This window comes from Pseudochaenichthys georgianus, chromosome 8 (assembly GCF_902827115.2).
Source record: "Pseudochaenichthys georgianus chromosome 8, fPseGeo1.2, whole genome shotgun sequence".
Lineage (NCBI taxonomy): Eukaryota > Metazoa > Chordata > Actinopteri > Perciformes > Channichthyidae > Pseudochaenichthys > Pseudochaenichthys georgianus.
Window position 1 is genome coordinate 33,827,126 of NC_047510.2, and position 26,216 is coordinate 33,853,341.

The 26,216-nt window shown below is 43.7% G+C and overlaps 1 protein-coding gene across 1 annotated transcript in view; it reads left to right on the forward strand.

The window, feature by feature from the left end:
* LOC117451749 (NACHT, LRR and PYD domains-containing protein 14-like) overlaps positions 1-26,216 on the forward strand; it is a 69,038-nt gene that overhangs the window by 16,373 nt on the left and 26,449 nt on the right. The window contains exons 10-14 of the mRNA XM_071203912.1: positions 629-802; positions 13,464-13,637; positions 19,992-20,165; positions 23,791-23,964; positions 25,355-25,528. Of these exons, the coding sequence (XP_071060013.1) occupies positions 629-802; positions 13,464-13,637; positions 19,992-20,165; positions 23,791-23,964; positions 25,355-25,528 (870 nt within the window). The remainder of the gene's footprint in view (positions 1-628; positions 803-13,463; positions 13,638-19,991; positions 20,166-23,790; positions 23,965-25,354; positions 25,529-26,216) is intronic.

Here is a 26,216-nt window from a genome sequence, read left to right on the forward strand (position 1 = left end):
ACAGCTCTGTGTACTGTTACGCTGTTATGCTCAGTCATCGTTCTTATGTTGAACGTGAATACATTTACTTTGAAAGTAATTATGGGACATAATTCTTCTTTCATAGCAATTTTCCTTCATGCTTTCTTGCCGTGAAATAGGTCTTATATTATATTCAAAGTGGTCTTAAAAATTTCTTAACAATACTTGCATTTGAGTTGGTGAAACCTGCAGGAACCCTGCAAACTGAAGATGCTGTCATTTGATGACTCCACTATTCCTAAAATAAATATTCTGGACATTTTTCATCGCATTTCTTCAAAATTCCTCCTGAAATATTTGTGATCTTCGTAAACATTGAGATCTTGAGTTGAATCAGTTTCTGTGGGTTTTATTGGTCTGGCTGCACATCATGAGTTAGTGTAGATGGAGCAGAGTTTCAGATGTGAAGTCACCTCTTTATTATTGAAGGAGAAGCGCGTTGTCTTTAATATTAATGAGAGATCTTTTCACTGTTTCTCTCTTACAGTTTTTACCTGTTGGAGTTTCACTTTCTAACCTTCTTCATCTCTCAACAGATTATTAAACCTGGAGATATTTCAAACTGGAACATTGTTTTCTAAAGTGACATCATGTTTTCTTTATTCAGACTTAAGGACTGCAGGTTGTCAGAGATCAGATGTTCCGCTCTGGCCTCAGCTCTGAAGTCCAACCCCTCCCATCTGAGAGATCTGGATCTGAGTAGCAACGAGCTGCAGGATTCAGGAGTGAAGCTGCTGAGAGATCTTCTGGAGAGTCCAGACTGCAGACTGGAGACTCTCAGGTCAGTTCTCCATCTTTTACTTCTGTGCTGAGATGAGGAGAGTTGTTTATATACTAATAAAGGGCTGGCTTATCTAAAGCCAGTTGAGTAGCACTTGAAATGTTTGGCTCTATGAAACCTGATGTACTTATGTGATTCTGTTTTCTTCAAGGTTGTGTTTTCCTGGTCGAATGCACTTATTGTAAGTCGCTTTGGATAAAAGCCTCAGCTAAATGCAATGTAATGTAATGTAATGTTTTGACTCTGAGCTGCAGACATCAGGCTGATATCACTCTGATCCTCACTGAGTATCTTAATGCTGAATATCCTACATTGCAAAAATGCACTCATCTTAAACACCTGGAACTCAGCTTATATTCTGCAGAGTGCTTTAAATAAACGATATAAAAAATACAACAAATGAATATTTCTATTTAAACTCCAAAACACTAATATTTTTCAGTTTTCTGAAGCTACACGATGCTTTTACAGATTAAATATTTCAAACTCAGGGTTCCCGCGGGGTCTTAAAAAGTCTTACATTTTATAATCAGAATTTATGGCCTTAAAAAGTCTTAGATATCATCAAAGAAATTATAAATCAACATGGAACCAGTAATCAATCAATCATTCAATCAATCAATCAATGCTTATTTATATAGCCCAATATCACAAATGTTACATTTGTCTCAGTGGACTTCACAGTGTGTACAGAATATCAGTATGACAATACGACACCCTCTGTCCTTAGACCCTCTGTCCTCAGACCCTCTGTCCTTAGAGCCTGACATCGTACAAGGAAAAACTTCCGAAGAAAACCCACAGTTTAAAGGGAACATGGGAGAAACCTCAGGGAGAGCAACAGAGGAGGGATCCCTCTCCCAGGACGGACAGACGTGCAATAGATGCCGTGTGCAAATTGAAAAGATAATACATTTGCAACATAGGTAGTCCAAATGTTTGGAAATGCATGTGTGTATAATAGGAAGATGAATCCACGAGGATATCCATCCAGGACCGATGATCCAGGACCACAATCAAGACTCGCGATCCAGGGCTCGCGATCCAGGACACAGGACCGCAGGATCATCCATGAATCCGGATCCCGGCGTATATAGACACCAAAAAGAAAGACATGTGGGGAAGCTGGGTTAATCGGAACATGAGAGTACACAGGTATCGACAGAGAGAAGGAAGAAGAAAGATGTCCCCCGACAAACTAAGCCTATATCAGCAAAACTAGGGGCTGAATCTAATCAGCCCTAACTATAAGCTTTATCAAAAAGGAAGGTCTTAAGCGCACTCTTAAAAACGGATAGGGTGTCTGCCGCCCGAACACAAACTGGAAGCTGATTCCACAAATGTGGAGCTTGATAAGAAAAGGCTCTGGCTCCCATTGTACTTTTAGAGACTCTAGGAACAACCAACAACCCTGCATTCTTGGAACGCAATGCCCTAGTAGGACAGTAGGGTATAATGAGTTCTTTAAGGTAAGATGGCGCCTGCCCATTAAGGGCTTTGTAGGCGAGAAGAAGAATTTTAAATTCTATCCTGTGTTCTATAGGGAGCCAGTGTAAGGCAGCCAGAACAGGAGTAATGTGGTCCCTTTTCCTAACTCTGGTTAGTACACGAGCCGCAGCGTTTTGAATCAGCTGAAGCGACTTGACTGACTTCTTGGTACTCCCTGATAATAAGGAGTTACAATAATCCAGCCTAGAAGTAACAAATGCATGGACTAGTTTCTCTGCTTCGTTTTGAGGCAAGATATGCCTGATTTTTGCAATGTTACGTAGATGGAAGTAGGCGGTCCTTGAAATGGATTTTATGTGGGCGTTAAAGGATAAATCCTGATCAAATATAACACCAAGATTCCTTACAGTCTCACTGGAGGCCAAATTAATGCCATCCATAGTTAGTATATCATTAGATAGTTTGTTTAGTAGATTCTTCGGCCAAGTACAATAACTTCAGTTTTGGTCATGTTTAACATCAAAAAGTTTAAGGTCATCCACGTTTTTAAGTCCTTAATGATGATTAATTTCATCAGGCTTGATTGATAAATATAGTTGAGTATCACTAACTTGGAATCCCCTCGGTCCCTTATCGGAGAACACCCAGCTGGTAACCTAGCAACCAAGCTTCAGCTAGCGAGAGCACGCTCGTGAACCGTTGCCCTGTCGAGATATGCATGCACCTCACAGGAGCGCGCACAGCGTAAAGCAAAAACTCCCAGATATTTCAATGATTTGTACGGCAAAGTACGGTAACGTAACGCGACCACGGCCTCCGGGCGACGTTTAGGTCTACGTCAACCCTAAAAGCGGAGGTGCTATCGACGCTAACTACCGTAGCTAAACACCAATCATACAACAGCAACTATGAAAGATTGTAGCCAAGGCAGCAGAGCCCAGAAGATAGCTCTTGTCACACATACATACACAGAGACATGCACACACACACTTTCACGGTTAGGCAGTTCTTTTTTTCGGGTGTTTGTCTAACACGCTAACACAGCTCTGTGTACTGTTACGCTGTTATGCTCAGTCATCGTTCTTATGTTGAACGTGAATACATTTACTTTGAAAGTATTTATGGGACATAATTCTTCTTTCATAGCAATTTTCTTCATACTTTCTTGCCGTGAAATAGGTTTTATATTCTATTCAAAGTGGTCTTAAAAAGTCTTAAAAAGTCTTGCATTTGAGTTGGTGAAACCTGCAGGAACCCTGCAAACTGAAGATGCTGTGATTTGATGACTCCACTATTCCTAAAATAAACATTCTGGAAATTTTTCTTCACATCTCTTCAAAATCCCAAAAATATTTGTCATCTTTGTAAACGTTGTTGTAAGGGAAACTTCTGTTGCAATGGAAATCAGGACTCAGAGAGACACGGGAGGTGCAGGAATTCTGAATGTCAAACACTGGGATTTATTGAGAGATCCAACGGCCGGGAGCATTGGCAAGGTTTTCACACGACTTCCTCATGTCAATCCCAAGCCAACACTAAAGGTTACACAGAAAACACAGCGCAAATCTACACAGAGAATATAGGAGGCGCCTATATTCGCACTCTTTCCATCATAATCGATCACACACATGTTTAGAGACAAAGAAAGTCTGTTAAAGTCATCTGCGCAGTTGGCCACACTCCCCCACAGGAAGGCAGGACCTTTGACCTGTGCCCTGCTCTAAGTTGCAGGCAAGACACATAGGAAAACACTAAAATTCTCCCCTGCACAGATATCATTAAAATATTCTCTAACAGATCCACTCTTTTATCAATTTATTGATAACCAATTAACATTAGTCTAAGAATATTTCAGTCACTACTTAAATCAAATAAAACGTCCTCAGAGTTGTGTGGATTTCTCATTACATTAATTACATCAAAAGCAGAATAAGATTGAAACAGTCAATCACAATAGTTGATACAGACAACCACAATAGAAAAATCATCTCTCTTCAGTGTTTGATTTCTTTTTGTCAAAAGCACAATAATAACACATGCAATACAAAAATATAATAGTAAAATATATGTTTCAAAACAAGATCTTTTATCAATTATCACTCAATTAATCTCATTCATCAAATACAAATTCAGCTTACATCTTAAAGATTTACTTCAAGGCAATTACTTATTAAAACACAATTAGAATTTAGGATTATAAGAAATCCAATTGAGGTATTAAATCAGAATCATGAGAGATCCAGCTAAAATTCCCAGTTAAGGTATAAATTCACAGTGATGAATCGATCAATCTGTAATCTGTAAAGGTACAGTGTCCTCAATCTTTAACATTACTTTACGTTTACTTCAATACACTTATTCAAGAGTAAGGCACTTTACTACATACATTTTATTCAAATACATTTGTTTAAAATCTGAAAAGGAAAAGTCAGGCATTTTATTGTAACAACCTGAGGAAGGAAAAATCCAAAACATCTGTTCTTTATTCAAGGAAAAATCAAAACATCTATCCGTTTGAAACCGTCAGGCAGGTAATTTTATTTACTGTATCAACAATGAGAGAGACTACGCCCTCGTACTGTTAAGATTGCTCAGAGTCTGTGGGGAAAAGTTGTACCAATCCTCAGCCTCATCGCTAATTCTGGATGCTATGTCCAGCTCACTAAACCAGCTTTCGTGAAAGGAATTGGGCTAAACATGGGAGAATGCATAGACTCTGGCATATTTTGGCACAGCAAACAGTTGCTAATATTGCGTTCATGTGCGTAGTCTAACATTAAACTTGCTGCAGAATTAGTTTTAGTTTGTTTAAAAGGAGTGATTAAGGCCTTTTTGAAAAATGTGGATAGAACATTTGTTTTTCTATCTAAATGTAGCATGCAGTAGCACCTGGATTGGGAACCTGGTAATCTGGTTTCCTCGTTGTACATTTTACCTGGTAATGATTAAGGATAGTAACATTGTCTGTTATAATATTAGAAATATCTTATTGTTCAATACCTTATCAATCTGAAAATATCAATTAATTTATTTTGTTTAGTGTGAAAGTGTAATCGGAAATATAAAAACAATCATTAATTGTACATCTGTAATCATATGGTCATTCAATTCAAATGTTATCTTTGTACAAGAGCTAGAAGAACATGTCCTCCTGACTCGTTCTCCTCCTTTCTTTATGACACAGAATGTCTGGTGTGTGAAGGCATCCTGATACTGTAGATTAGCACTGAGATGCTGATTGGCTCAAAACTCTTCTTCACCAGAGCGCAATATTTCAACCTCCCAATTGCTCTGCTTTTGTGGCTCATTCAGTGAGCACTTTATGATCTCCCATTGAAACAGAGGTTCATCTTCCTGCATTCCTTCTGCTATCTGCTTGAGAGCAGAGCCTATTCCAAGTGGCACATCCAGATGCCCCGCCCCGTGATGGAAGATGTTTAGGAAGAAATCTGCCCCTCCAAGAAACATGGAGCCTCTGAAGCCATTGCTCGTCCTGCAGAGTTGTCTGAGCAGAAGGATGAAGAAGCATCCCATCCCATCAGAAAGTTGAAGATTAGAATCCTCTCATCTCGAACGACCTCGTGCCTCCTTGCCCGTGGCTGGGGGTGCTCTCTGCAGCCAGAGGGTGTGACCCTCTCTCTCTGACCCTTGGCCTTCAGAGCTGTCCTAGTTATTGGGTTAACACTTGATAGAGATGTGTTCCTGTGTGCAGACAACTCAAAGTAATGGATTAGCACATTATCATTCAATTACAAAAATAGGATAGGCCCCTCAGAATTATTTGGGAGCCTTCCTGACACATGCACATGCATAAACGTAAGGTTTGTGTTAGTCATTTAACATGCAAGAATCATATACTCATCAGTCCAAAGCAGAGAAATGTTATTTTAAGTTAAATGTGAGCTAGTCCCTGTGGATATAACCCGTTCTCAATGATTCTAAATGTTAAATTAATTCACCATTTACCGTTTGATAAAAGATTAGTTTATCAGAAGTACATTTCCTCTTCCATAAAACATAGGTTTGAGAAATGAATGTTTCAATATGAGATCAATTACTCAAATATAATTGACTCTCCCCTCCCTTTTCTTACTTATGTCACATAATGTAATAACAACGTAGGAGTCTATTTAAACATGGTATCGTCTATAAGCTATTAAGCGAGAAAACTCAGTATCAGCACGCAACTTGCAAATAACTCTTCTCTCTTTCCTATCCCTCTCTTATCCTCATCTCTCTATTCTCTCTTCCACATCCCTCTCACATCCTCATCTCCCATCTCTCTCACAGCTCTCTCTATTCTCTCTTACTTCAGTTAGATATGAAATAAAACATAAGAGTCCATGTAAGCATGGTAGAGGTCATAATCCATCACTCGAGAAAACTCAGTATCAGCTGTGCGCAACTAACAAAAACAATTGTGAGAACCATATATTATGCAGGAAATGCACACCTTTGTTGAAAACAAACAAAGCATCTCTGATTTGGGAGGAAAAGCTTCATCCCCCTTAACATCTGAGTTACCACTGAAGGAGCATGAATGATAGTGGGCGTCTGAGGGTGTCTTTACTGAGAAATGTCAAAAAAATTCAAAACCTTACATTTGAAAACAGGTTTGCATTCCTCCACTTAAGGTGACGTTATCATTGGAAACAATAAAAACAAACTATTTTGATATAGAATCTATAAATTGAATCGTTAGAGCAGAACAGAATGGTTGTATTTTTAGCCTAAGCTCCGTGCAGCCTCTCGTTTCACCAGGTGGAAAAATGGTAAATATGTGTAGTAGACAGTAAGAGGCCCCTGACATCAGGCCTATACTAAACATGCTTTCCAATCTTACAGGCATCCTCTGCATAGCAGTATGGATAGCCTTAAAAAAACAAACAAACCACTCCATGGTAACGAGAGTCATATTTCTGACCCTTATGCCCTAAGTGAAGCCGTTAGTCTCATCTGACTGACCCAAGGGTTTGGTGCTGGTGTGACAGGGAGGCTTCCAAGTGTTCAGAGCAGACGTCAAGCTTTCAGTTCATGGCTCGGTGGGGGGGAAGCAGACCCATGTGAGACAGTATCAACGGCTTGTAGAGTTCAGTTTGAGGAATGTCATTCTCTCTGGGAGCAGGAAATGGTGTCCATTCTCGGACCAGACCATTAATGTCATGTAGCGCAGCCATAGCATCTCTGTGACTGCACACAGCCGGTCTGTAGTAGGGCAGAGCTGGGTGACTTTTAGTGAAGCCGTCCGAGGAACAACCAACAAAAAGGAACACAAAGTCATCAATGTCTCTCTTTACCAGTGGCTCAATCATAAAAGAAATTAGTGGGAAAAATGTGGAACACTAATCCATCATGTGAAATGTTGAGTTAAGTTAAATAATTACTTATGGGTTGAAATCAAATTATCATTAATATTAGAAACTAAAGTCAGTTAAAATAGGACTTGCACGGATCAGAATCTAATCAATACACCATTTTCCCAGCTCTGTAATGAAAGGATAACAAGCAGGGATGCAAACTTGTCACCTTTTGAATCCAAAATAGGTCGTTTGTGTGATTCATGTAGATCTGCAATACAAATATTATTGGGGTGTGGGCAAGGTTGCCAACTCTGGGTACCTGGCTGGAGTGAGATTTCGATATCATGGGTTTAATTACACACATGCGCACGAAATGACTGCTATCGTGTCAGTAACGCGACCTTAGCATATATTTAGGATATATATAATATATACAAATGCGCAATATTGGACACAGTCTATAAATGGGCACACGGTTTCATTCACTAATGAAAGTCAAACACATGTTTGTTTCCACTGTTTTATTGTGTGCCTGTCATGATAAGCAATTAATTGACTTATCAGCTCCTGAGTATTTGTGTTGGGTAATCTATGGTAGGGCTAACCCATACAGTGGTGGGGCTCAAGTCAGTATTTGAAATGTAATTACATACACGCTCCCCTTGACAGTGAAACGCCACGCATGAGGTTTGGATTATTTCCCTGTCTCAATCCAAATTGAACTGTATGAAATAAAAAGGCACATTTGTGTGACAAAATTGACATGCTAAAAACCCAACCCCCGCAGCGGCGCTGTCTGGGGGGATTTTTTTAAATACTAACATAAAATACACATTCTCTCTTGAGATGAAAAATAAATCCATCTATTACTACACGACATATTTAAATGAAGCTGAACCTGCTGCTCCTCACAGAGGAAAAAGGCTGTGTGAATTACTTTACATTTGTGGATAAGGGTGGATATCCCCCACTGTCCTGTGTGTGAAAAATGGAAGACAGCCCACACACCTATCAATCATCAAACCGTGGGGTCTTATTTCATTATGTGATGATTTCTATCAACACGTAATGTTGTATCAATGTATATAGAGATGTGTTACCGCAAAATTATTCTCCGTCGGGATTTCCTGCAACAACACCACGCCGTTATCTTGATTCATCTTTCCATTATCAAAGATGTCCTATTTGAGAAGACGATCACTACGTGACAATCTGCAGCCGCGAGCTGTTATGTGCCAACATTGCCGCATGGTGTTCTTCCTCCCATATTATGTGGTCCGGAGTGACTCTTACAGACTGGACCGCTGGTGAACAGCTGTTAGAACGGGCCGTTCAGGTGTTCAGAGCAGAGCTCCCTGTCGGAGCGTGAAGTGAACTGAAATTTTTTTCTGGCTAACGTTAGCTTTAGTACTCAGATCTTGTTCTTGAGTAGAAGTACCAGAGTGTAGGAATACTACGTTACAGCAAGAGTACTGCATTAAAAATGTTACTCAAGTAAAAGTATAAAGGTATTCTCATCAAAATATAGTGGAAATAGCGACAGTAAAGGTAGTCGTTGTGCAGATTGGTCCATTTCAGAATAATATATATGATGTGTTTTATAATGATTGATCATGAAAGTGTTCTCAAAGCTGGTGAAGGTGCAGCTAGTCTGAAGTACTTTGTATACTGCAGGGTAGCTGGTGGATTTACTCCAGGTGGAACTAAAGTCTGATTTAACACTTGATTATATTTCACATAATTCATCCAGATCCGTAAAGTAACTAAAAGGTATGAAATACATGTAGCAGAGTAGAAATACACCATGTACCTCTGAACTGTAGAAGTAGAAGAATAAAGTAGCAAAACATTGAAATACTCAAATAAAGTACAAGTATCACAAAATAGTGCCCAAGTATAGTACCTGTTGAGTTTATGAACTTAGTTACACCAGTGGCTATACAGATAGAAAGACTAAGCCTTACACAGAGGCATGAAAACACATCTATGAAAATGCTCAACAGTGCTGCCAGAACCACAAACTGACTGCTACAATTAAAATAAATGCCTCTATCCATCTCCATCAGATGTGACTCCCTGGCACCTCTGCCACCACTACCTGCTGCCTCAGTTGTTCTGCCCGCCAAAACCATCTGCCACTCCTCACACAAAGTGGATTAAGGCAAGGCAGGGCAAGGCAAGTTTATGTATATAGCACTTTTCAACGCAAGGCAATTCAAAGTGCTTTACAAAAAATGAAAGACATTAAGCATTAAAAAGAAAAGCTAATAAAATAAGCATTAAAAGGAAAAATACATGGATAAAAGTTACAGTGCAGTCTAAGATATGAATAGTTCAATTAAACATTACAAGAAAAGTTACATGGATAAAAGTTACAGTGCGGTCTAAGATATGAATAGTTCAATTAAACATTACAAGAAAAGTTACATGGATAAAAGTTACAGTGCGGTCTAAGATGTGAATTGTTCAATTAAAAGCAGCGACAAAGAGAAAAGTCTTCAGCCTGGATTTAAAAGTAGTCAGAGTTGCAGCGGACCTGCAGGTTTCTGGGAGTCTGTTCCAGATATTTGGAGCATGATAACTGAATGCTGCCTGAAGTCCCTGAAGACCTGAGAGTCCCTGAAGACCTGAGAGATCTGGATGGTTCATCAGTTAGCAGGAGGTCAGAAATGTATTTTGGGCCTAAACCATTCAGTGCTTTATAAACCAGCAGCAGTATTTAGAAATCTATTCTTTGACACACAGGAAGCCAGTGTAAAGACTTCTGAACAGGAGTGATGTGATCCACTTTCTTAGTGTCAGTGAGGACTCCAGCAGCGGCGTTCTGAATCAGCTGCAGCTTCCTAATAGGTTTTTTAGTGAGACCTGTGAAGACACCATTGCAGTAGTCCAGTCTACTGAAGATAAAGGCATGGACAAGTTTTTCCAAATCCTGCTGTGACATTAGTCTTTATATGTTCTTTAGGTGATAGTAGGCTGATTTAGTAACTGTAAATCACTTACACGTGTGTGTGTGTGTGTGTGTGTGTGTGTGTGTGTGTGTGTGTGTGTGTGTGTGTGTGTGTGTGTGTGTGTGTGTGTGTGTGTGTGTGTGTGTGTGTGTGTGTGTGTGTGTGTGTGTGTGTGTGTGTGTGTGTGTGTGTGTGTGTGTGTGTGTGTGTGTGTGTGTGTGTGTGTGTGTGATTGGGGGTAGCCAGATGTTCCTCTTTGTGCCTTTAGGCCATAAAAAAAAACCCAATGGTCGCTCTGTGGTCTGCTCAGATTCTCTTCCCCTCCAGAGGTCACACCTGTGTCTGACCTCGGGTGCAGGACTTTAGGAGCAGAGGAAGGGGGAGATTCCGTCCAAAAATGCAAACCTCTCCATGTGTCAAATAGCACCATTTTTTTTAACTGTCCCTGACTTGTCTTTAAAACGTTCCTGTATTAAGTCTTCTGTTATGTAGCGGAAAATCCCAATTAAAAAATGAAGAGCAAAATAGTTTAGTTTACTTCTCTGTCTGTTCGGATTTGGAAATGTTTATGATTTATTTTGTGTGCTTGTGAACAAGAGAAGGAGAAAACAACATCTATCTTTGAACTGCAATTACTTATCTTAAAAAATTGCAACATTATACTCCTTTAAAAATTGCTCAATTCATTTAAACACATTTATTATGTGCACAATAAAACCTCAACAAGTATATTGATCCTGGCTTAACCAGCGACCTTTACTCTATTGTTCATAAGCTCAGTATTTGACAACTATTAGGATTGTAGTAATGTCTGTATAGACCAATTGTACTAGAAATAATTTGAAACAGTTTAATAAAGAATGTTAAACTATATTTAAACTGTAATTGAACTTCAACGTATATCAATTATCTGATTCCAGTGGCCAGTTGGAAACAGACAATCAACAAGGTTTTCATTTTGCAGCAACAGCGCAAAAGTTTCAATTACTGTCTGAGTATCATTACATTACATTGCATTTAGCTTACACTTTTATCCAAAGCGACTTACAATAAGTACATTCGACTAGGAAGACACAACCTTGAAGAAAACAGAATCATAAAGTACATCAGGTTTCATAGAGCCAAGTACTTCAAGTGCTACTCAACTGGCTTTAGATAAGCCAGTCCTCATGCCTGAGTCTGGTTCTGTCTTATCTTCTTTGTTTCGGAATGTGTTCAATACATTACGTTTTGTTATTCATTATTACCATATAATACATAGATTAAGAATAAATGAAACAAATAATACAACATTGAGCTGTTTGAGCTTTTCATCTTTACATTATTGTTTTATTTTTCTGAAGTCATTTACTTTTGGTGAGATAACTAAAGTTTAGTTCATTTTACCCTGGCTGTGGACTGATTCATTATGAGTTGTTACAACGCATGCACAAGACGGCGGGTAGACAAACAAACACGAAACAATTATACAAACAGACATGAACTCTCAACAATCGCCAGCATGACAAAAAACCCTTCCAGCTTAATTTAATCCGAATTAGGGAGAGTCTCAGAGGGGGTAGGGAAATATCTGTTTAATTATGAGTTCCTACTTACTCATATTCAGCAATTCATATATGACATTCCCAGACCACGTTCAACCACTTTCTTTAGTTCAAAAATGGCAATAATTGCGGAACCAATGACTATGTGCTTTTCCAATCTGTTGAAGAGCAATAACTAATTTATTCTCAAATCAACAACCACTATGCTAATTTAGCGGTGCTTTGCTCGTCCCGTCCGGCGAGCAGAGTCTTTTATTTACCCTGTCTTCCAACCACAGCCAAATTTAACAACTCATCAGTTATGAAACACAGCTACATGTCACATTTCCCGCATACCACCCTTCCCATCTTATAGCCGTTCTGTTTTGTTCCAAATCGACAAAATGGTGTGAGGAAAAGAATATGTGGCACTCTGTGCTTCTCCCTCTCTGTCTGCTCTCCGCAGGGGGTGGGGGGGTGAAATCACACACACCCAGCAGCAGCTGCAGGCAGATTTGAGCCGATTTCTGCTGTTAATTTAACCAGTTTGACCACTGAGACCTCCAGAATTCGGCGATTTTTTTTACAAATCTATCACATTGCAGCTCAGTTCTTTTTACAGGTAATTGTATGATACCGTCAACCTCAGATACTGGCAAGCAATCTCAAAATAGAAATGTACTTACCAGCCTCTGAAGATCTTTTGGTATCCTGTTCGTGACGCCAATTTGTAAGGGAAACTTCTGTTGCAATGGAAATCAGGACTCAGAGAGACACGCGAGGAGCAGGAATTCTGAATGTCAAACACTGGGATTTATTGAGAGATCCAACGGCCGGGAGCAATAGCAAGGTTTTCACACGACTTCCTCATGTCAATCCCAAGCCAACACTAAAGGTTACACAGAAACACAGCGCAAATCTACACAGAGAATATAGGAGGCGCCTATATTCGCACTCTTTCCATCATAATCGATCACACACATGTTTAGAGACAAAGAAAGTCTGTTAAAGTCATCTGCGCAGTTGGCCACACTCCCCCACAGGAAGGCAGGACCTTTGACCTGTGCCCTGCTCTAAGTTGCAGGCAAGACACATAGGAAAACACTAAAATTCTCCCCTGCACAGATATCATTAAAATATTCTCTAACAGATGTGATCTTGAGTTGAATCAGTTTCTATGGGTTTTATTGGTCTGGCTGCACATCATGAGTTAGTGTAGATGGAGCAGAGTTTCAGATGTGAAGTCACCTCTTTCTTATTGAAGGAGAAGCGCGTTGTCTTTAATATTAATGAGAGATCTTTTCACTGTTTCTCTCTTACAGTTTTTACCTGTTGGAGTTTCCACTTTCTAACCTTCTTCAGCTCTGAAAAGATTATTAAACCTGGAGATATTTCAAACCATTGTTTTCTAAAGTTACATCATGTTTTCTTTACTCAGACTCGAGGACTGCAGCTTGTCAGATATGAGCTGTTATTATCTGGCCTCAGCTCTGAAGTTCAACCCCTCCCATCTGAGAGATCTGGACCTGAGTAGCAACAAGCTGCAGGATTCAGAAGTGAAGCTGCTGAGAGATCTTCTGGAGAGTCCAGACTGCAGACTGAAGACTCTCAGGTCAGTTCTCCATCTTTTACTTCTGTGCTGAGATGAAGAGAGTTGTGTTGACTCTGAGCTGCAGACATCAGGCTGATATCACTCTGATCCTCACTGAGCATCTTAATGCTGACTATCCTACCCTGCATAATGCACTCATCTCAAACACCTGGAACTCATTTTATATTCTGCAGCGTGCTTTAAATGAATGATATAAAAAATTCAACAAGAAGATATTTCTAATAAAACTAAACATCTAATGTTTTCTGAAGCTACACGATGCTTTTACTGACTGAATAGTTCAAACTGAAGATGCTGTGATTTGATGACTGCACTATTCCTAAAATAAATACTGGATGTTTTTCTTCACATTTCTTCAAAACTCATCCTGGACACAGGTGGGAACAATCAGGGGCGGAGCTGACACTGATGAGCACAGGAGACACACAAGGAGTGACAGGTGAAAACAATCAGGAAATTAGACACACCAGGGAAACTAACGACAGACATGAAAACACAGGGAAAAGAGACCAGACAATATACCAGGAGGAAAATACCCATAACCAGACATAGAAAACTACAAACGTGACAAAACATGAGAATCCTGACACACGGTCATAATAACCCATGAGCGCCGTTTTAACGCCTCATGTGGACAACACTGCGCACACCTCCACTCATCCCCTGAGTGTGTACACGCCTCATGATGACAGCGGGAGTGAAACGCAGCGTGTGGAGGCTTCCTCGCAGCCCTTTCGCCTCACGGGAGGCTGAGTGCCCCAGCGGCAGCGCCCGCAGCGCCACGGCGTCAGGGCTCGCTGCAGAATTCTGCTAGTTTTAACCTATCGGTTAATAAACTGCAGAGCTCGCTAATTAAGCCGGCTGCCACTAATCTGTTGATTAAGTAGACAGCAGGGCTCGCTGCAGACGCCTGCCGGTTTTAACCCCTGTTAATAACCTACAGAGCTCGCAGCATTCCTCTGTCCGAGATACGCCTCGTACACACGGCCTTAATAAACACATGAACGCCGTTATAACGCTTCACATACCTCCATCCATCCCCTGAGCGTGTACGCGCCTCATGATGAGAGTCGGAGTGAGACGCAGCGTGTGGAGGCCCCCGCCTTGGGTTGCCTCACGGGCAGCGGCGGCAGGGGCTCTGGCGTGGCTCGTCACCATGACGACCAAAAACACATCTCGAGCACGTGCGCCCGCTCTCAGAGTTTTTCTCAGAGTGGCAGCGCGCGGGTCTGATGGACAGATGGATGAGCAGGCTGATCAGCAGAGGATACGTCCTGCAGTTCGCCTCTCCCCCCCACAGTTCAATGGGATACAGGAAACACTCCTGTCCTCCCAGAAGCTATGTCTTGCGCTCCAATCCGAGCCGCTGGAACTCCTGTTGAAAGAGGATATTTCCAGGGTTCCTCAAAGGGAGGAAAATCAGGGGTTTTCACTCCCGTTATTTTTCTAATCCCGAAAAAGACTGGGGCAATGAGACATCCTCGATCTGTCAGTATTCCACATGCTGACGATCAAACAGGTGCTGGAATGTGTTCACCAGGACGACTGGTTCACTTCCACCTGAAGGATGCATACTTCCACGTACCCCTCATCCCGAAACACAGGAAATTCCTGCGTTTCTCATTTCAGGGAATATCAGACCAGACAATCGTCTGCCGTCGGATATTTCCTGGCTCCTCCCACTACACAGAGGAGGGATGAGAGTGTGGTTTCCTCTGGACAACCTGCTATTTGCTGGCTCGCTCCAGGGAGGAAGTCGCTTTACAGACGGTACATCTCGTATCGCATCTGTCAAAGCCTGGGTTTCATAAGAAATTGGAAGAAGATAAACTCAGCCAGCAGAGCGCGGCTCTCGCGGCAGCGAGTGGAGAAACTGACAGCTCTCCTCCGGCATGTCACAACCCACACAGCCCTCTCCGTGACGCAGCTGCTCGGCGTTGGCGTCAGCTGGTCACGTGATGATCCCCCGGGGTCTCTTCCAACAGGGGGACACACCAGAGGTGGTTCATTTGCTGCAGAAGCCTGCTGTTTTAAACCTATTGGTTTATAAACTGCAGAGCTCGCGGCATTCCTCTGTCCCAGATATGCCTCCTACACACGGTCATAATAAATCCACGAGCACCGTTATAACGCCTCGTGTGGACAGCATACACACACCTCTCATCCTCTGGGCGTGTACGCGCCGCATGATGAGAGACGGAGTGAAATGCAGCGTGTGGAAACTCCCTCGCAGCCCTTTTGCCTAAAAGTGCACAGACAACAGGCCACGGCTATGGAAGCAGCCTACCTCAATCGCCAGGGAGGAGTACGATCTGCGCAGCTTCTGAACGCAGCCAGGCGGCTGCTGTTCTGGGCGCGCACACACGTTGCTCTCCATCAGAGCAATGTATATTCCCGGCGAATTTAACCGAGGGGCTCGCAGAACGCAGCAGCCGTTGTATGCGAGGAGTATTGAGACTCAGACCTGTGTCACGCACACTGGCGCCTCAGTGGGATTTGGCTTGGGTGTTACGCGCACTAAAGCAAAGCCCCATTTGAACCTGATCAGGTTCCCCTTAAACTGTGTTCAGCCAAAGTAGTACTACTTTTGGCTCTATCAGAGAAAAGGGTGAGTGATTTGTCAGCTCTCCGGATCCAAGGAGATGGCAGTTCAGCCTGGCGCCGTTCTCAGCGCCTGTTTGTGCACTATAGAGAGCGCTCGATCGGGCAACCTCTGTCTGCACAACGGCTGTCACACTGGCTGTGTGAGGCTGTGTCGCAGGCATATGTCTCCTCTGGGGTGGAGCCCCCGGAGAACATTAATGCGCACTCCACCAGAGGAATTCCTCCTCCACGGCTTTGCACGGAGGAATGTCAGTGGAAGATATTTGCACTGCTGCATCTTGGTCTTCCCCCTGTTGATGTATTCATTCTTTCCTCTCTGACACACCCTGTACTGGGTGTCCTGTCGGAGTGAGTGACGTCAGGGAACCAGCTGTGCGCCTCTCTCCTGCCTCTCGGCACGCGGAGAGCGGCCCTTTTCCCATCGTATGAGAGGGATGTTCTTTTACTCTGACACACTTCGTACGGAGTGCCTGATCAGAGTGAGTGACGTCAGGGATCCAGCTGAGCGCTCTCCTACCTGTCTGACACGCAGAGAGCAGCTGTTCCCCCTCTATGATCGCAGGATAAGGTGGGACCTTCGTCTCTACTTTCTCACAGCGGCCGGTATGTATTGTTCCCAGCCTTCACCCCGTCGGGAAGATAGGCATGTTTTGCTATGTTCCAGGGACGGTGATGCGCCATTACGCATGGCACAACAGGCAGAGGGGTGTTATTGAGCAGGTGTGTCTATGCTTCTAGTGCCGGGCGGACCCAGTGGGGCGCAGACTACATCATGCTTCGCCCTTAACCCAATAGCGATAGCCTTAGAGGGCGAAGCCATATACGAAATAGAACTGAGGTTACCTACTGTAACCCAGCTTCTATGAGTAATGGCGCAGCCCTCTAAGCGCTGGGCCCCACTGGCTCTACGAATAGCTGAAGAAAAGTTATATTGTATGGGAGCAGATTGCCGGGCCACCTTCCTATTTATACCGGAAGGAGGCCCGAGGGTGGGGCCCACCTAGCGGGTGGGTGTGGACTACAAGTGTTTCAGTGCTGCGCGGGGCGCAGAGGGATAACCCAATAGCGATAGCCTTAGAGGGCTGCGCCATTCCTCATAGAAGCTGGGTTACAGTAGGTAACCTCAGTCCCTGTCGTTAGTTTCCCTGGTGTGTCTGATTACCCGATTGTGTTCACCTGTGGCCCCTGTGTTTTCTCCTCCCTCCTCACCTGTGTCTTGTTTGTGTGATTAGTCTTGTGTGTATTTAAGTTCTGGTTTTTCTGTCTGTCTTTGTTGGTTCGTCTTGTGTATTGACGTGGTCTGCGGTGAGTGATCTGTTCTGTGTTTGTTAATAGTTAGCCTTGTAATAAAGGAGCTATTTTTTGTCACATTAATCTGCATTTGGGTCCTGCTTCCTGCTTCACACACCGTAACATTACGAACCGACCAACGATATGGGCCCAGCAGATCCGTTTGAGCAGGAACTAGTGGATTATACCTTTGTTTGTCTGACTGCGCTCATCGATGGATAGGAGCGGTCAGGGTTCAGCAGCGAGATGCTGCTCTGGCAGATGCAGTCCACCTTACGCTGAGGAATCAAGATTTGGTTAAATTCTTACCGGCCAACCCTTTGTCCTGTCCCGTTGGAGATCCCGCCGTCTACTCTCCTGCCGGGGGTCCTGCCAACCCTTTGTCCTGTCCCGTTGGAGGTCCCGCCGTCTACTCTCCTGCCGGGGGTCCTGCCAACCCTTTGTCCTGTCCCGTTGGAGATCCCGCCGTCTACTCTCCTGCCGGGGGTCCTGCCAACCCTTTGTCCTGTCTCGTTAGAGGTCCCTCCGTCTACTCTCCTGCCGGGGGTCCTGCCAATCCTATGTCCTGTGCCGTTGGAGGCCCCGCCGACTACTCTCTTGCTGGGGGTCCTGCCAACCCTTTTTCCTGTGCCGTTGGAGGCCCCGCCGACTACTCTCCTGTCGGGGGTCCTGCCAACCCTTTGTCCTGTCTCGTTGGAGGTCCCGCCGTCTACTCTCCTGCCGGGGGTCCTGCCAACCCTTTGTCCTGTCCCGTTGGAGGTCCCGCCGTCTACTCTCCTGCCGGGGGTCCTGCCAACCCTTTGTCCTGTCCCGTTGGAGATCCCGCCGTCTACTCTCCTGCCGGGGGTCCTGCCAACCCTTTGTCCTGTCTCGTTAGAGGTCCCTCCGTCTACTCTCCTGCCGGGGGTCCTGCCAATCCTATGTCCTGTGCCGTTGGAGGCCCCGCCGACTACTCTCCTGCCGGGGGTCCTGCCAACCCTTTGTCCTGTCCCGTTGGAGGTCACGCCATCTACTCTCCTGCCGGGGGTCCTGCCAGCTCCTTGTCCTGTCTCGTTGGAGGCCCCGCCGACTACTCTCCTGCCGGGGGTCCTGCCAACCCTTTGTCCTGTCCCGTTGGAGGTCCCGCCGTCTACTCTCTTGCTGGGGGTACTGCCAACCCTTTTTCCTGTGCCGTTGGAGGCCCCGCCGACTACTCTCCTGCCGGGGGTCCTGCCAACCCTTTGTCCTGTCTCGTTGGAGGTCCCGCCGTCTACTCTCCTGCCGGGGGTCCTGCCAATCCTATGTCCTGTGCCGTTGGAGGCCCCACCGACTACTCTCCTGCCGGGGGTCCTGTCAACCCTATGTCCTGTCCCGTTGGAGGTCCCGCCGACTGCTCTCCTGCCAGGGTTCCTGCCAATCCCGTGTCCTGGTCCTCTTCCGTGGGGGATCCTGCCGAGGCCTGTCCCACCAGCTCCGACACCGGGTCCTGCCCGGCCTCCGGCGCTGTCCCGTCAGCGTCTTCCTGCCCGGCCTCCGGAGCTGGCTGGTCTTCACCCTCGATCCCGGCACTCTGAGAGCCGCAGTCTTCACCCTCGATCCCGGCCCCTTGAGAGCCACGGCCTTCACCCTCGAGGCTGGCCCCCTGAATTTCCCGGCCGCGGTCTTCGCCCTCGAGTCCGGCCCCCTGAGAGCCGCGGTCTTCGCCCTCGAGCCTTGCCCCCTGAGTGCCGCGGTCCTTGCCCTCGGGCCCGGCCCCCTGACTCTTCCTGCCACTGCCTTCACCCCTCCATAACCCCCTTTTCAAACTCTGCCTTGCCCCCGGGCCGTCCGCCCGAGACCCCTTCCGGGTCCTCCGCTGTGCTCCTGGGCTGTCAGCCCAAGCCCGTCCTCCAGACCCCCTCCACCCACCCTGTTGGACTTTTTTTGGGACGTCTGGGATCCGTCCCTTGAGGGGGGGGTACTGTTAAGATCTGTCTGTGTTGGTGTTTTGTCTTGTTTAGATCTGTCTGTGGTTCCCTGTCGTTAGTTTCCCTGGTGTGTCTGATTACCCGATTGTGTTCACCTGTGGCCCCTGTGTTTTCTCCTCCCTCCTCACCTGTGTCTTGTTTGTGTGATTAGTCTTGTGTGTATTTAAGTTCTGGTTTTTCTGTCTGTCTTTGTCGGTTCGTCGTGTGTATTGACGTGGTCTGCGGTGAGTGTTCTGTTCTGTGTTTGTTAATAGTTAGCCTTGTAATAAAGGAGCTATTTTTTGTCACATTAATCTGCATTTGGGTCCTGCTTCCTGCACACACTGTAACAGAAGGAGAAGCACGTTTTCTTTAATGTTAATGAGAGATCTTTTCACTGTTTCTCTCTTACAGTTTTTACCTGTTGGAGTTTCCACTTTCTAACCTTCTTTATATCTGAACAGATTATTAAACCTGGAGATATTTCAAACAGGAACATTGTTTTCTAAAGTTACATCATGTTTTCTTTATTCAGACTCGAGGACTGCAGCTTGTCAGAGATGAGCTGTTATTATCTGGCCTCAGCTCTGAAGTCCAACCCCTCCCATCTGAGAGATCTGGACCTGAGTGGCAACAAGCTGCAGGATTCAGAAGTGAAGTGGCTGAGTGACCTTCTGAAGAGTCCAGACTGCAGACTGGAGACTCTCAGGTCAGTTCTCCATCTTTTACTTCTGTGCTGAGCAGTGGCGTTTTCTCCCGGAGGCCAAGGGAAGCCAGGCTTCCCCTGTTTTTTCGGATTGTAGTTATAATTTAAATAAATAAAAACACTTTTTTTTTTCATAATTCTCCTTTGTTGTGTGTTGCTGCCGGCCCGTCTCTCCCCCATTCTCATTGAGTATTTTGCAAAGAGTGAAACAAACAGCGCCCCTCTAGATGAAACAGTAGATTGCATTCACTGTTGCGAGAGGAGGCCAGCCGAATCTGGCTTCTCTTGGTGGAAAAAAATGGAGGGATTGACCAATCGGATGAGGCCCACGTGATGCCCCTGCCAACCTGTGATTGGTCAGGGCCATGCGAAGGGAAGCCAGCCGCCTCTTGCTTCCCTTCAGAGGCGGCTGGTGATTTGATTGGACACTGCCATCCAATCAAATCACATCAACATCAGTTTTAATACTGTAACTGTCATCACCGCCGTTAGAAATGATCAAGCAAATGAAGCATTATGGAGGGTGGAGATTTGGCGTACTTAATCAAACATAACTTTTCTAAACTTCCGCTACAGCAGCAACTAAAAATTAAATCAGATGACAGGCCAATGCCCGCACTCGAGCTGTGGACACAGAGGAAAAAGGGATCGAATCGGACGTTCAATGAGGACAATTATGTCCGCATGGAGTGGCTAACTGGAAGCGCTAAACTTCAGCGTCTATTTTGCTGGCCATTTCTTCCTTTTGACAAGGATTCATGCTCCCTGAACAATCCTTGGGCAACTTCAGGATTCATCGACCTTGCCAACCTGTCACGGGCAATTAAGAGGCACGGTAAATTCAAAAATCACATAGATTGTGCTGTGAAATTGAACCTTTTTGGACGTGTCAGGATTGACGAGGCTCTGGATTTAGCAAGAACCATTAGCACAATGAACAAGTTGTCTGCATAAATTAATAAGTAAAATGCTTAAATTAATAAGACGAGAGAGTTTCGGCTGGAGAGTGCGTGCGGACCTGTCGATTAGATAACAGGCGTGTGCAAGTCCTGCATCTGTGTGATACAAATGTGTGTAAAATGATACCGGGCGCTGTAATCACTCATCTGGTGACGTTATTGACCACCCCCCCGACCCAAAAAAATGGGCTTCCCCTAAATGTTTCCCCACGCCACGCTACTGGTGCTGAGATGAAGAGAGTTGTGTTGACTCTGAGCTGCAGACATCAGGCTGATATCACACTAATCTTCACTGAGCATCTTAATTATGGATCGACCGATTTGGCTTTTTCAAGGCCGATACCGATACCGATTATTAGTAATCAAGGAGACCGATAACCGATATTTGGAACCGATATACATTTGCAGTAAAATCAGAAAATCTTGGTGTCAAAATGTAGAATAACACAAACTCCAACACAACTTCTTTGAAATGCATTTAAGCATATATTATGTTTAATGAACTTTTAAACATCTTACAACTGGTTTCCTCTCTGTGCCCTTTTCTTTAGTGCAGCCATCTGCAATGAGTTAGAGAGAGACAAGAAGTGGGGCAGCAGGCTGACATGCTTAACTAACAATAATGCTTAATTTATTATATCAAAACAATGACTGTCTATCTAGCATACAATCCCAATAAGCTGCTCGCAACTGCAAAACACTAGTGCTAGCTAATGTTTTGCAAACTATTAAAAGTGAGGCTATTACAGTAGACCTAACGTTAGTCTATTAGCCTCACTTCCAATATCTTGCTAAACATTTGCCAGATACATGTTGGCTAGCTAATGAGCTTCACATATCAACCTGAAAAACTGCGAGGCTCCACTCACAGCCCCCCCCCCCCTCCGCACCACAGTCACGGAGCGTCCACACTACAGCTCCAAAAATAGCTTGGAGCTGGGCGTGTCTGAAGCTTGGGGATTTTATTCAAGCAACACGGCCAACAACCAATCACATGAATCTCCCGCCCCCGACATACAAAGCAAAAAACCCCGGGGATTGTATGGGAGCAATATATATATAAATATAAATATATATATATATATATCTATAAACTCCCCAAACAGGCGAAACCCTACCAGTTTCACCCACTGTCTCTGCCACCTCCCTCCATGCCTGGCTCCTCCAGTTTGTATCCCGGTAGGTGAAGAGGGTCTGGTCATACAAAACCGGGTGATTTGCTACGGCGATAGTTAGTTTCTCCTCCGACTTTTTTTGAAATATAGAAATGAACGGCGGGATATCTCTCCCAGCTTAGACGCGGTTTGATTGGCTACGGCTTCAGCTGTCAGATTTTGGGAAACGGGATTTGATTGGCTGGCGCTGGCTACTCCGGCGTCTCAGGCGACAGAAGTTGAACATTGTTCAACGTCTGTCGCCTGAGACGCCTCGCTCTGCTACCCACAATTCAGTTCGGCGAAAAAGCGCGGCTACGTGACGTCACCCCATTGAAAGTGAATGGGCAGATTGGAGCAGATTGGAGCTTTCGACGCTGTAGTGTAGACGGGCCGTTACTCCGCTGCGAGACGCTGCACGCACCCCCAACTCTGACTGACTTCCCGTGTCTCTGTGTAACTGGGAAACTGATAGAATTGGATCATACGATCGTGGTGTTTTTGCAACTTCAGCATAGGGGATAGGGATGTTTATTGAACTTCGGCTTAACACATGTATGGCTCTGCCGCTCAGCGCTGCTGCTTGCTTCAGTCTGTGTCTGCGTTCTTTCGCACCTGCCTGTAATCTGAGAAGGACCCGCCTCTCTGGCTGGCTCCCGCCCAGAAAATCTTCAGTGTTGATTGACACTTCAGTAATAGCCTATCAGATAGTGCTGTGGGCGGGACATTGCTCGTGAACAGTGGTGACTGCAGCCAGAGAAACGGCTGCATCAGAGCCAAAGTTTGATTTTTAGGTGTGTGGGCTGTCTTTCATTTTGACACACAGAACAATGTTATAATAAACATACATACATACTGTATGTTAAATGGATATATCCGCCTTCTTTCATTTATCTTTCCATTCCCACAACAATATACATAAAGAAATGGCATATTTTGGACATAGTTCGAATGGTGATTAATCTGATTAATTAATTTTTAAACTGTGATTAATCTGATTACAAATTGTAATCGTTTGACAGCCCTAATATTTATATTAAAACTCCTAAACACTAATATGTTTCCAGTTTTCTGAAGCTACACGATGCTTTTACTGACTGAATAGTTCAAACTGAAGATGCTGTGATTTGATGACTCCACTATTCCTAAAATAAATATTCTGGATATGTTTCTTCACATTTCTTCAAAATTCCTCCTAAAATATTTGTGATCTTTGTAAACGTTGAGATCTTGAGTTGAATCAGTTTCTGTGGGTTGTATTGGTCTGGCTGCACATCATGAGTTAGTGTAGATGGAGCAGAGTTTCAGATGTGAAGTCACCTCTTTCTTATTGAAGGAGAAGCACGTTGTCTTTAATATTAATGAGAGATCTTTTCACTGTTTCTCTCTTACAGTTTTTACCTGTTGGAGTTTCCACTTTCTAACCTTCTTCAGCTCTGAACAGATTATTAAACCTGGAGTTATTTCAAACTGGAACATTGTTTTCTAAACTTAAATCATGTTTTCTTTATTCAGACTGAGGGACTGCAGCTTGTCAGATATGAGCTGTTATTATCTGGCCTCAGCTCTGAAGTCCAACCCCTCCCATCTGAGAGATCTGGACCTGAGTAGCAACAAGCTGCAGGATTCAGAAGTGAAGCTGCTGAGTGACTTTCTGAAGAGTCCAGACTGCAGACTGGAGACTCTCAGGTCAGTTCTCCATATTTTACTTCTGTGCTGAGATGAAGAGAGTTGTGTTGACTCTGAGCTGCAGACATCAGGCTGATATCACTCTGATCCTCACTGAGCATCTTAATGCTGACTATCCTACCCTGCATAATGCACTCATCTCAAACACCTGAAACTCATCTTATATTCTGCAGCGTGCTTTAAATGAATTATATTAAAAATATAACAAATGAATATTTATATTAAAACTCCCAAACACTCATATTTTCAGTTTTCTGAAGCTACACAATGCTTTTACTGACTGCGTAAAAGGACTACACCCATACCAAGAAATGGCTTAGCCCCACCATGAAAAATGATGTTAAAGTAAGCAAAATAAAGTCCGCCAACTCGCGTGGAGTAAATTGCACAGACAGCAGTTAGTAAGATTGATTTCAGTAGCCACTTGTCTGGAAATACCGAAGACCAGAAACGGTTTTGAAAACTTTTGTCACCTAGTGATCGTCTTCCCAATAGAACATCTTTGATAATGTCTTCTGGCCAATCAGAATCAAGATAACGGCGCGGTGTTGTTGCAGGAAGTCCCCACGGAGAATACTTTTGCTGTAGTACATCTCTATATACATCGATACAACATTACGTGTTGATAGAAATCAACACGTAATGAAATAAGACCCCACGGGTTGATGATTGATCGGTGTGTGGGCTGTCTTTCATTTTGACACACAGAACAATGTTACAATAAACATAGATACTGTGTTAAATGGATATATCCGCCTTCTTTCATTTATCTTTCCATTCCCAACAATATACATAAATAAATGGCATATTTTGGACATAGTTCGAATGGTGATTAATCATGATTAATTAATTTTTAAGCTGTGATTAATCTGATTACAAATTGTAATCGTTTGACAGCCCTAATATTTATATTAAAACTCCTAAACACTAATATGTTTCCAGTTTTCTGAAGCTACACGATGCTTTTACTGACTGAATAGTTCAAACTGAAGATGCTGTGATTTGATGACTCCACTATTCCTAAAATAAATATTCTGGATGTTTTTCTTCACATTTCTTCAAAACTTATCCTGAAATATTTGTGATCTTTGTAAACGTTGAGATCTTGAGTTGGATCAGTTTCTGTGGGTTGTATTGGTCTGGCTGCACATCATGAGTTAGTGTAGATGGAGCAGAGTTTCAGATGTGAAGTCACCTCTTTATTATTGAAGGAGAAGCGCGTTGTCTTTAATATTAATGAGAGATCTTTTCACTGTTTCTCTCTTACAGTTTTTACCTGTTGGAGTTTCCACTTTCTAACCTTCTTCAGCTCTGAACAGATTATTAAACCTGGAGTTATTTCAAACTGGAACATTGTTTTCTAAACTTAAATCATGTTTTCTTTATTCAGACTGAGTGGCTGCAGCTTGTCAGATATGAGCTGTTATTATCTGGCCTCAGCTCTGAAGTCCAACCCCTCCCATCTGAGAGATCTGGACCTGAGTAGCAACGAGCTGCAGGATTCAGAAGTGAAGCTGCTGAGTGACTTTCTGAAGAGTCCAGACTGCAGACTGAAGACTCTCAGGTCAGTTCTCCATCTTTTACTTCTGTGCTGAGATGAAGAGAGTTGTGTTGACTCTGAGCTGCAGACATCAGGCTGATATCACTCTGATCCTCACTGAGCATCTTAATGCTGACTATCCTACCCTGCATAATGCACTCATCTCAAACACATGAAACTCATCTTATATTCTGCAGCGTGCTTTAAATGAATTATATTAAAAATATAACAAATGAATATTTATATTAAAACTCCCAAACACTAATATTTTCAGTTTTCTGAAGCTACACGATGCTTTTACTGACTGAGTAAAAGGACTACACCCATACCAAGAAATGGCTTAGCCCCACCATGAAAAATGATGTTCAAGTAAGCAAAATAAAGTCCGCCAACTCGCGTGGAGTAAATTGCACAGACAGCAGTTAGTAAGATTGATTTCAGTAGCCTCTTGTCTGGAAATACCGAAGACCAGAAACGGTTTTGAAAACTTTTGTCACCTAGTGATCGTCTTCCCAATAGAACATCTTTGATAATGTCTTCTGGCCAATCAGAATCAAGATAACGGCGCGGTGTTGTTGCAGGAAGTCCCCACGGAGAATATTTTTTCTGTAGTACATCTCTCTATACATCGATACAACATTACGTGTTGATAGAAATCAACATGTAATGAAATAAGACCCCACGGGTTGATGATTGATCGGTGTGTGGGCTG